The sequence below is a fragment of the Vanacampus margaritifer genome, chromosome 17 (assembly GCF_051991255.1).
Source record: "Vanacampus margaritifer isolate UIUO_Vmar chromosome 17, RoL_Vmar_1.0, whole genome shotgun sequence".
In the NCBI taxonomy this organism is placed as follows: domain Eukaryota; kingdom Metazoa; phylum Chordata; class Actinopteri; order Syngnathiformes; family Syngnathidae; genus Vanacampus; species Vanacampus margaritifer.
The window spans coordinates 17,262,764-17,274,215 of NC_135448.1; the positions used below are offsets into that span (position 1 = coordinate 17,262,764).

The 11,452-nt window shown below is 44.7% G+C and overlaps 2 protein-coding genes across 4 annotated transcripts; one reads left to right on the forward strand and one right to left on the reverse strand.

The window, feature by feature from the left end:
- Positions 1-866: 866 nt before the first annotated feature.
- On the reverse strand, positions 867-7,295 carry LOC144037205 (SH2 domain-containing adapter protein E-like). 2 transcript variants are annotated; one of them, XM_077548495.1, is made up of 9 exons: positions 7,049-7,295; positions 5,707-5,829; positions 5,148-5,586; positions 4,651-4,777; positions 3,954-4,055; positions 2,789-2,993; positions 2,596-2,715; positions 2,102-2,324; positions 867-1,501 (listed from the first exon to the last, which is right to left on the reverse strand). In XM_077548495.1, exons 3-8 carry the CDS (start codon positions 5,565-5,567, stop codon positions 2,141-2,143), a joined length of 1,158 nt encoding a protein of 385 aa, XP_077404621.1. In that variant the 5' UTR covers positions 5,568-5,586; positions 5,707-5,829; positions 7,049-7,295; the 3' UTR covers positions 867-1,501; positions 2,102-2,140. The 2 variants fall into 2 exon arrangements, with proteins under 2 accessions (XP_077404621.1, XP_077404620.1); XM_077548494.1 differs by having other exon boundaries at positions 867-2,324.
- On the forward strand, positions 6,417-11,410 carry pygo2 (pygopus homolog 2 (Drosophila)). Of its 2 annotated transcripts, XM_077548491.1 has the most exons (4): positions 6,478-6,626; positions 7,226-7,290; positions 8,649-8,701; positions 8,832-11,410. In XM_077548491.1, the coding sequence occupies exons 2-4, from the start codon at positions 7,239-7,241 to the stop codon at positions 10,461-10,463; spliced, it is 1,737 nt and encodes a 578-aa protein (XP_077404617.1). In that variant the 5' UTR covers positions 6,478-6,626; positions 7,226-7,238; the 3' UTR covers positions 10,464-11,410. The 2 variants fall into 2 exon arrangements, with proteins under 2 accessions (XP_077404619.1, XP_077404617.1); XM_077548493.1 differs by lacking the exon at positions 7,226-7,290 and having other exon boundaries at positions 6,417-6,626.
- The last annotated feature ends 42 nt before the right edge of the window (positions 11,411-11,452 follow it).

Here is an 11,452-nt window from a genome sequence, read left to right on the forward strand (position 1 = left end):
TCCCAACACGTGGTTCAAATTCAGTAGCCATATGACAAGAAATCTTAGAAGAATTCAGCTGTCAGGAACTCACGACCCTAACAAAACAACAACGCTGCTTCAAACCAAAATGGCGGACTTCCTGTGTTTTTTCAGGCATGGATTCTTGAGACGTTTTTGTGGCGCTATTCATGATTGATATTACTAATGCATTTCATAAAGATAAGTCAAACTGGCTTCGGGGACGAGATGTTTTTTCCGCCTGGATATCGAAACACCACATTTTTGGGAGCGTGAGAGTAGAATATAAAACGTCTGTAGCCTCATTCAGTCAGCCGAGCATGTTTGTAAGGAGGTTGTTTCTTCGGGGGGAAGGGCGACATGTTTTGAGGCTTTGATCGTCCCCCCCTCCGAGAGCAGACATCAACAACGCCCACCGTCTGCGTTTTGCTCTTCCTATTGTTGATGCTTTTGGGGCCATTGTGAGAGATTGAGGAGCTTTTCAAATGCCTTTTTTTGCGTCATCTCAACAAATCACAAGAAACGCATGCAAGCTGGGGTGCGTCTGGCTCCGGCAACATCTGCGATCCATCCGCCAGGGCTCGGCCAAAAACGACAATACGGCTTCCTTTCGAGGATGGCGGGCTGCCAATTTGATGCAACTTGATTTACGTGCTTTTTTCTTCTTTTTTTTTTGTACGCCTCGTGGTAAAGCTTGCAATGGTTCGTTTGAAGTTCAACTATTTGAATTGCATTCCACCTTATAGCAAATGCCAAAATAATGTATGTCATAACATCGAGAACTTTTTTTTTTTAGTGGAGCTCTAAAATGTCTTCTGTTTAACTGGTTCCGGTGTTTAACATCAGATATAAATAATAGGCAAAGACATGTTTACTTTGTTTTTAATGGCATGTTAATTTTTCAAAAAATTATACACACCTTTTCATTAAATAGTTATGAAAATGTTAGATTGCAAAACAAATAAAAACTAGAACAGCAATTTATTTCGAGTTAATCAGAGGCACTTTAATTGGTGGCACATTGTGTTGGTTTAGCGTGTTTAACAAACTTCTTCCTTTTTTAAGCCCCGCCCCCTGCCTGCATCCTTTTATCTTTCTTGGTGCTCCAAGGCATCGTCAACTCGCTGCCCTGTGTGTTATCTTATCTTTAAGTGCTATGACAAGCGTTTTATTGATGGCTTTTCCTGCAGGAACACAACAAACGGTTCTTTGTCTTTGGGAATGGTGGTGTAGTAACGAAGCGTGGCCACCAGAGGTAAGCAAAGAGTAGAAACTGTTTGATGTGTATATACAGGATGACACAAAAACCGGGAACGTTTTTACAATCCAATAAAACCAAGAGTGATGGAAGAAAAAGTATTTTAGTCATAAAAATTGAATCCTAAAAACATGCCATTAAAAATCAAACAATGATGGAATCCTAGCTATCCCAGCTGAGCTGTTGCAGCAATCAATGAGGAATCTCGACAAGTTTCAATGGATTCGTACAGGAGGATGTCATCTACAGGACGGAATAAAAAGAAAAAAGAAAATTCAAACATTGTTTCTTAAATGGCATGTTTAAAGGTTTTGATTACTATGAATAAAATAATTTTTCTTCCATCGCTCTTGGTTTTATTGGATTGTTAAAAAGTTCCCGTTTTTTGTGTCACCCTGGCCTGTAGTATACAGTACTATACGTTCTTATTATAGTATATAGATACAAAATTCAGACATTTAATTGATAAAAATGTAAACACGATTGCTGGAAAACAATATTTATTTAAAAGTGTTATTTTATAATGTATGTATAGGCACGGGAGACTGGTATTAAAAATTAAAACTAAGCAATGCAAAGACATGCATTGATTAGGAATAATATAAAAATATCAAAAGTATTAGATTGTATCAAACAAAATAAAATACTAAATATTTATTATCATATACATATATAATAAAGTACTTATTTTTTTTATTTTCCAAGATAGTGCATATTATACACATACAATACATACAGCATATTACCAGTGATTCCCATGGAACAATTCCTGCATTTTTATTTATTAATTTTTTGTTTAGTGGTAGTTTTTGATCCATAAAGACCTGAGGTGATGTCGTATACCTGAGTGAGTGCGATGCGGGCAGAAGTGGAGGTGTGGGGCTATAGGGTGCGAGGCACGGGGTGCATCAGGGTCATGTGCTGGGCGCCGGTGAAAGGCAGCCGGCGCGCGCGGTAGTGGTGCACCACCTCGGGGATGCTGGGGAACACGCAGCTGTTCTGCTCCAGAGTGAAGCCCTTCTCTTTGGTCTGCGCCACCATGATGTGGACGCAGCCGTGACTTGTTCTGGACCACAAACACGCGCACACAGACAGCATTCTGATTTTCAGTTTGGTCAATTTTGGAAGTTATGTAAGCTTTTATTTTGGAAGTTTTTAGATTATATTTTAGTTTCTTTTTCATTTGTGTAACTGTTCATCATTTCTTACTTATTCTGGTTACTTAAGAGTTGTTGTTTTTTTACTTAATTTTTTTAGGGTAAAAGTACCTTAAAACGAAGCACGTGGTCTAAATGCATTGGGAGATAATTTGGGAAGCACTTGCGGGCGACACTCACTTGAGGGCGATGGAGTATTTGGTGCTGTCCGATTCGCTGTTTCGGACCAGGAAGCTGGCCTCTTTGCAGGCCTGAAGCTGAAGCTCGGCCTCCTGACGGGTCACACAACCGTGGTACCAGCTGAGACGCAAATGAAGGGCAATCACGTGTAGGTAGTAATGTCACCATCTTGTGAGGCTTTGGGGGTAGTTACCTCTGTTTCTCCAGGGGTCGTGTGGGGTCAACAAAGCAGGTGAGAGATTCAGGGACGCTTCCAGGATTGGAAGACGACAACTGGGTCTGCGTGGAGGACCTCAGTATTTTCTGCGTCCAGCTTTTCTGCCTCGTGTGCTGCTGATTCTGCGTTTGTTTCTGGGGAGCGTCGTCTTTGGGCGGACCCTCGAGGCTGTCAAAGTGAGCTGCGGGGTCAAGATTGGAGCCGAATTGTCAGTCGGGTTGAATAAACACTGGACACTTCATTAGGCACACCTGCGCCAAGGTCCAAGATGGGAATAGAGTGGTTTATCAAAATGTTTAGTATTGTGGTTGGAGCCTGGAATGGAAGTTTGGGAACTGCTACTCTAGACCGTGCAGGCAAACTTAAAGGGGAAGTCACCCCTCCCCAATTTTTTGGGGGGACAATAATATGTTCTATGCAGCCCCATTTGTCTATATATACATTGTGGTTAATATTACATTAGTGGAATATGAGTTAAGCAGTAAAATCCAGCAGTTTTTATCCATCTCATTTTGCAACTTGCTGTTGACTGAAGATGACATCAATGTTTGCTCAGGGCTCAGGCAACGACCAATCAAATCACAGCTCACCTGTTTTCTGAAGCTGTACTGTAATTGGTTGTGACCAGGACCAAAATGGCCGCCCCCTGAGATGGATAAAAACGTCTGGATTTTGCTTTATAACTCTTATTCCACAAATGTAATATTAATCAGAATATCATGTTTAGACTAGTGAGGTCACATATAACATATCTTTGTCAAGAAATGTTTATGGCTGACTTCCACTTTAACTCTTTGACTGCCAGACGTTTTCAGAAAAGGGATGCCGTGGGTGCCAGCCGGTTTAAGCATTTTGACTGATCTTTTGACTGATCTTTCAAGGTCCACAGATGATGTGTTTGGACTATGGAAACACACATACTACCAAATGAAAGATTGGACTCTCATTTTTCATCAGAAAAAAAAGTTTGTTTCTACCTTATTCCGTTTTTGAGTAATCAACTATAGAAAATGGTTAGTTTCACCTCTGTTTTGAAACAAACGTCTTTTAACGTCTTTGGCACTCCTCCATAGGATTTTACTAAACGTTATTTAACGTTTTTGGCAGTCAAAGAGTTAATATTGTGGTATGGCGTGTGTACCTTCGCTTTCTCCATTTCCCTCAGGATGACCACTCTCCATTAGGACCTGACTCCCTTCCAATTGCACTCGTAGGAGGTCTTTGGAGCTCCGGCGTCTGATTTCTACAAGAGACGGGAATGCAATGATGAAGATTAAAGTCACGTCTGCATCAAAGATGGCCTGCAGGGACCCCCTGTGACATTTCCTTCGAGCATCCTCAACCAGCAGACCTCCCTGCTCTTTATATGCTGTGTTGCAAATTATTATGGAATTCTGCCTAGCGACAAGTGACTGGGGACATGTTACTAAAATAAATCATAAAATAAAACTCAATCACATCACATCCTGGAAGTACAACAAAGACAAAATCGCCGCGCATAAACCGCACTGGCATTGTACGAGGGTACAAACAATAGTGTGATGCAATGAAAGGTCGGGAAAACATTTGACTGGATGATAGACTGCCGCTCTTCCTGGATGTTGGGAAGTTTTTGATAAATGATCCATCAACGCCATATAAGGAAGGAGAGGAGGTGGGCATTAGGAGCCCACTTCCTTTGTGGAGAATAGCACCGGGAAACAGAGACAGGAAAGAGGAAACTGCACCCATTGTCTAAGCGCCCCGTAGTTGCCGCGGCAACCCCCGGGGGGTTCCACACAGCGGAGGGGAATTGCCGCTACACCATGAAAGTGTGTAAAAAACAAACAAACACATACCAGTGATCATTTGCTGGGCGTCGTAGGGCTCCATGTAGCCATCGTTGTCACCCAGTCGCTCCGATTCCCGTTGCTCTCTGGTCTGGTGGGCGTCAAAGGGGTCCGCATAGTCCTCCAGGATCGTTAGCTAGGGAACACGGGGGAAACGTTTGCCACTATGTGACATAATATCATCCTGAAAATCCAGCAAAAGTCACCCCAAAAAATGAATGGCAATTACCAGAGCAGGCTTATAAGTGTGTTGGGATAATAATGTCTTTGGTGAAGCAGCATTTGGCTCATACAATATATGGTAATAATAGCAATAAAACAAAAATAATTTATTTTTTAAATGATATAGAAATATTTTAATAAAGTAAACCTTTTAATATTTTATTATTTATTTATTATTTTTTAATATATTATTTATTTATCTATTTATTATTAGTAGTAGTATTTATTATGTATTTTAATTTTATTTATTTATATATATTTTAAGATTTTATTCAAAAACATACCGTGTCAGTTTTGCACTGCTGTGCTTTTTTGTCCGCATCCGGCACCACTTGGTGACTGATGACAGTACCAGGGTCAAAGTTGGGGCTCTTGTCCAGCGTATCCACACGGATCATTCTGCTGATGTAAGCACTTTTTGCTATACTCTTCCCGTTCCTGATCTCCTCCACCATAACCGCCGGCTGCGTTCTGGAATTCTTGCGGGCTTTTCCGGCTACGAGGAGGCTCTCCCGCACTTTGCCGTCTTTCTGGCCCCTGCTCAGTTCCGTGGCTGAGTTTTTGCGGTTCTGTCCGGGCAGGAGGATGGACCTCACTAGTCCGGCGCCATCCCCGGAGGAGTTTTTACGTAGACTCGTTTTGAAGGTGGACGTTTTGGTACCGTTCTTCAGGTTGATGGGGAACTCCTTGAACCACCTCGCCATGGTTTCTCCTCAAAGTTCTCTAGTGGTCCAACAAAAAATGTCCTTAATACATCTCAGAAAGACATTAAAATGCCACCTAAGCTTGAAATCAGCAGTTTTATGTATGTTCTGAAAAATGTAAATTAACAACCATCCTTACTTAACCCATTTGGGATTTATCTTGCACCTCAGTCCTCCTTCTCTTCTTTTTCTTGATTCTGGATGGTGGTCTCATTCCCAGGATGGCATTCAAACTTTTGCCAAGTCACAACGAGGCTTCAGACTGCACAGTGAGAGTAAAAAAGAAGGGGGAAAGGAAGGAGGAGGTGTTAGTGAAGTCAAAAGTGGGTGGACCAACAATGGCTTGATATGATAGTCATTGGCATTGGATGACTTAAGCACTAAACAGTGATGCAATATGCAGTTGAATGTTTATGAACTCTTTATGGTATCTAATTTGACCAAGAATAGCATTATTTTTAATGACGTTTTTATACAGTGTTATTTTCTTTATTAAAAAACAAGCAGTGGGCATAAACTGTGATTTCGTATGCTTACTTTGCAAATTAAAGTTCTTAATTGGCTTTATAATTAATGTGTCGCTTGGCTTTAATTAAACGCTGCATATTAGGAAAGTGGTCGGTTCCAAAATGGATGTCTCGCAGCAATGGGTAAATCCGACAGAATTTATTGAATAAAAATAACAATATACATCTAAACTGACGTTTCATTTGACCTAAACTTCGCTATTTCCATTCTGATATAATAATAAATTTGATTTGGCGCTTATAACTACTTTAAATTGTTTTTAACTTTATGAGTGCTAAACTGAACACCCCCATTTTATGCCGATTTGGAATCTTCCACGATTCGTGCTATTCCTGCTCGTCCCTCTTTGTCCGGTGGCGAGAGAGAAGGCCAAGACAAATTATGGCACCATTCGCGTTTTTCCTCACCAATTCGAGTTAAATGCTGGACCAACAAGCATACGCCGTGCGAGCGAGGACCGGTTTGCCGGCCGTGACCCGCCGGGGAGTTTGAATTTTAAACGGGACGAGCAGCGCGAGCAACGGAGAAAGGGTACAGTTTTTTTTTTTTTTTTTTTTTTGCTTCCCCAGGATGGCTAGCTGTTAGCTTGCGAGCTAACGCTAGCACAGTAAAAGAACATTCCCCCCCCCCACCCCAAAAGGCATGAAACGGTTGCTTGTTCACTCTTTTTTTCTTTGGTGATGTGATAAGCGTCTTCTTGTCATAAGTCACAATTATGGGTGTTTAATGGGGGATTTGTGACATAGAACCGCGGCTACGAGCGAGCCACTTTGGGGTAACGTGGCTAGTTAGCCACCTAGCACATCTGTAAATCATCATTTGTAGACATGAGACGGTAGGACACGTTAATTGGTTTAAACTGGAACTCCGAGAGCAGAGGGGTTTGGCGTATAAACTTGCTCACTTCCGATTTTTTTTATTTATTTTTTTTATTTATATATTTTTTGTATTACCTGACGTTGATTTGGAAACCAAATCCCGGCGTGACAGACCTGGGCCAGTCACCCAACTAGAAGCCGTGTGTCGTGACATGTCCCCGAGGTGGTAGACGTCGTCCTCGCCGTCGCCGTGGTCATTTTTAACCCCTTTTTCTCTTGCATATGAACGGTGACACGCCACCTCACCGGCAGTAGTGTTAGCTAAATGGCTGCCGAATCGGGGAGACTACTGGCGGGACAAGGAAAACGAGGCAAAGGTAGGAAATTGACTCTCACCCCCCTCATCAACCCCCCCCTCCCCCAAAAGAACAAAATCCGACTGGATTCATCCATTAGGCTGCACTGGTACTGTGTTAGCCCCCCCCTATATGTACCTGACTGTCCCTGGTGGTGGCTGTTTCCCAAAGAGGTTTCTAGACTTCTTGCTATGAATGGGTGAATCATCCTCACCTATTTGCGGTTCACCATTCACAAACTCATGAATTCAATTTAACAATAAAGACAGGGTTCTGAATCCATCCACAATTGGTGGGAACCTGCAAGATATGGAGACCATTCACTGTCGTCCAGCGAAATCCTCTCATATTCAAAACACTTCAAATCACTTTCAGGAAACCTAAAAAAAACCCTTATGTTTGTTGTTACATTGCACCATCAGAGAGCAAGCTTTTTTCAACACTCTAGGTTGGTTATTAATTTGTGAAGATTACAGATATTTGTAAAAAAGTGGAAAAAAGAAATTACAGCATCACTTAAGATATGAAAAAACTCGCTTGCAGTTTTACAACGAAGAACCACAGTGTGCTCGTTTCATTCCCAGTTAACATCTACTAAAGCCGACTCCTAAAACAAAATAATTAAACATATGCAGGGTGTCCCACAAGTGACTATACAGTTCCTTTTTTTTTTCTATCTTTTCAGGTTTCACTTGGACAGTTGTGAGGCCATTAGCATTTGACAATTTCCATGACTCACCGATTGGCGTCGGAGCAGCATTGCAAAATTGCCACCGGACAATAGGTTTCGAAATACTTGTTGCCAGGTAGCAATTTTGCTATGCTGCTTCAATGTCCATGAGCCAGTGAAGTGTTTACAAAAACTGCAAAGCTTCAATTGTTAAATACTGATGGCTTCACGTCTATCCAAATGATATCTGAAACTTTTGGGACACCCTGTATCGTTTTTAGTTGTTCCACAGAAACAAAATTGTGATTAGGTGAGTTTGTGAATAGGCAGGAGTTCACTGTACCTCAGTCTCCTCATGTTTTTTCCTGTCCTCCGCTCATCTTCTGCCTTGTTTGCGGCCTTTGTCACCCCCCCCCCCCCACACATATGTTCTTTTCCTTGCGATTCTAATAATAACCGCCTGGATGTACAGCATCTTGTCTATGTCGCTTCATCTCGTCTGTCAGACGTGGCACAGGCAAAGAAATAAATAAAAGGCCCTAGTTCTAAAAGAATAAAAAATTTAAAAAAGCTGATCCACTCTGTCACTAAGGGGTATTGGCCAATCCAAATGTGGCGCTTCTCTCAATTGGTGGTCCACCAACCTCATAATAACACATTCTCCCTTTTTTCCCCACCTTTTCTCTGCTTATTTTTTACTCTCCCGCAGCCTCACAAATGAAGAGCCCGGAGAAGAAGAAGGCGAGGAAGTCCACGTCACAGGTTAGCTTCGATTGATGACCGCACTCAAATAAATGCAAATTGCATGGGACGTGATTCCAAGAGATGTCTAGGCAAATATAAATAGGTGATGCTATGTGCTAATACTAAATTTCTCTCTCATGGAATTAAGGCATCGGGGTTTTCGCACCTCACAGAGTTTGCGCCCCCTCCCACGCCTATGGTGGACCACCTGGTGGCCTCCAACCCCTTTGACGATGACTTTGGACCACCGCCCCGGCCCGGTGGAGGGGGTGGGCCTGGTGGTGCCCCGTTCCTCCCCAGTCCAGGTGCAGGCGGAGGAAGCGGCTATGGTGGCACGGGTCGGATGGGGGGCGGTGGTATGGGTTTCATGGGTGGGCCGGGCGGTGGACAGCCTGGACCAGGACGCAGACCACCGTTTGGACCGCCGTCCAACGCTGGACCACCTCACCACCAGCTGGGCTTTGTGGGGATGCCTGGTTTTGGAGGAGCGGGAGGGAGCGGTGGTGGGGGAGGAGGTGGATTCCCTCCCGGGGGTCCGTCTCAGTTCAATATGCCACCGAACTTTAGTCCCCCAATGCACCCCGGGTCAGGCTTTAACCCCATGTTGTCTCCAGGTGGTATGGGAGGCCCTGGAGGAGGGGGTCCACCTCATCCTCGATTTGGTATGCCGCCACAACAACAACATGGACAGGGCGGGCACCCATTCAACAGCCCGCCGTTACCTGGTGGAGGAGGCCCCAGAGGGCCCCCGCATGGACCCATGCCTCCCATGGGCGGCATGGGGCCCGGTCAGGGGATGAACATGATGAGTGGGATGGGTGGTGGTCCTGGAGGCAACATGCTAGGGGGATTACCAGGTATGCCCCCTCAAGGACAATTCCCCCCTTCGCAGGATGGCCCCTATCCTGGTCCCAGCCCACCGGGTCCTGGCAACGAGGATGTAAAGAACTTTGGCGGAGGAGGTCCTCCCCCTGGGCCTCAGCAGCAGCAGCAGCAGCTTAACTTAAACCCTAACGGGCCCCCTCCTCCTAATAACACCACCCCCGGACCTCCTCCTAACTCTGGTCCACAACAGCCTGGAGGAGACTTCCCGGGCCACCCTGACATCCAGCAGCCCAATGCTAGCACACCTGGACAGCCGCCCTCAGCGCAGCCGCAGCCCAACCCCAACTCCTCCCCCAGCGGCCCCCTGAATGGGTCGGGCCAGCCCCAGCACCCACCCCCCAACAATGCCAACACCCCCAACTCAAACAACTCCGCCCAACAGCAGCAACAGTCCACTCCGCCCAACTCTGCCCCGGGCTCCGTCTCCCACAACCAGCAGAACAATACCCCAGGTACCGGCGGCCCCATGCCCAACACTGCCCCCAATTCGGGTCAGAACAACATGAACAATAACGGCAGCAACACCCCCGGAAGCAACCCCAATCCGCCCTCTAACTCCACCCCCAACACGCAGTCCCCCTTGCCCCCCGGCCCGTCCGCCCCTTCAGCCGGGCCCGGCTCGGGCCCTGGGAAACTTGGCGGCCCTGGCATGGTGTTCCCCTGCGGCCTGTGCATGTCGGAGGTACACGACGACCAGGATGCCATCCTGTGCGAGGCCTCGTGCCAGCGCTGGTTCCACCGTGACTGCACGGGCTTGACTGAACCCGCCTACGGGCTGCTGACCAGGGAGAGCGCCGCCGTGTGGGCCTGCGACTTCTGCATCAAGACCAAGGACATCCAGGCCGTGTTTGTGCGCCAGGGACTGGGCCAACTGGTGGCTGCCAACGAGAGCTGAGGATTTTGGGGGCAAAAAAAAAACAAAACATTTGGCGAGCCCTTTACTTGTTCACTACATAACCATCACTTGACATCCACGCTTGTATCTAAAAATAGCACTTTGAGTGAAATAAATGCCCCGCCGCCACCACAGAAAATCAAAAGATGAATGTTAACTGATACACACTCTTTTTCGGACAACCAGCACTGACACCAACACACTACCTCACACACACTGACTGGCACACAAGCTCCTGCGCTGATTTAAAACTACCATAGAGTAAAAATTAATGCAAAGTTCAGTTATCAGTCCCCCCCTCCCCCCATACATATTTATTAACGTCACACAAAGAGTGCCTGAACTTTTCATAGGTATTTTGAATCAATCTGGTGATCAAGACATGAAACAATCACAGTATCATCATCATGTTGAATCCAAAGTAGAAATGGGGCTTGCGTGTTGAGTTCCTTCATACCTCACCTAGCAGAAATCATTGTAAATATCAGCATTAAGAAAAAAAGCAGACTGATAAACAAAACTCAAATTAAAAAGTATATATATATGACATCAAAGCCCGCCATTTTGTCTCTGAATTGTGAACTCGGTAATTTTTGTACATCCTTATTCTTTGAAAATGTGGCACATCAATCAATGCAGTAACTGTCCCGTGATGATATTCCGGCCTTACCTGGGACACCAAATGACAAAAAAAGAGTGAAAATTGTGTTTATTGATATTGTCCCTTCATGATTTAATGTCCAAGTTGCCTTTATTCGTTTTTTTTGTTGTCTTTATTCTGAACTTTTGAGCTTTTTGTACCGGCTGATATTTGTGCTGTGCTCTGGCGCCCTCTAGCGTAAGTCGGAGGAACAACTTGGAGAAAATCGTTAATATGAGGTGTGTGCGCGTGTGTGTGTGTGGGAAGGTTTTGAAAATTCAAGTAAAGACAAGATTCTTTTTTTGTACATATGTCTGGTTATTTATTCTCACGTTTCCACTAAAAAAAT

Coding starts and splice junctions, on each gene's coding strand:
- LOC144037205 (XM_077548495.1), bottom strand. CDS start 5,567: ATGGCGAGGTGGTTCAAGGAGTTCCCCATCAACCTGAAGAACGGTACC. Junction 4,778..5,147: donor AGCAGTGCAAAACTGACACG/GTATGTTTTTGA, acceptor CGTGTTCCCTAG/CTAACGATCCTGGAGGACTA. Junction 2,716..2,788: donor CGACCCCTGGAGAAACAGAG/GTAACTACCCCC, acceptor TTTGCGTCTCAG/CTGGTACCACGGTTGTGTGA.
- pygo2 (XM_077548491.1), top strand. CDS start 7,239: ATGGCTGCCGAATCGGGGAGACTACTGGCGGGACAAGGAAAACGAGGC. Junction 7,291..8,648: donor ACAAGGAAAACGAGGCAAAG/GTAGGAAATTGA, acceptor ACTCTCCCGCAG/CCTCACAAATGAAGAGCCCG. Junction 8,702..8,831: donor CGAGGAAGTCCACGTCACAG/GTTAGCTTCGAT, acceptor CATGGAATTAAG/GCATCGGGGTTTTCGCACCT.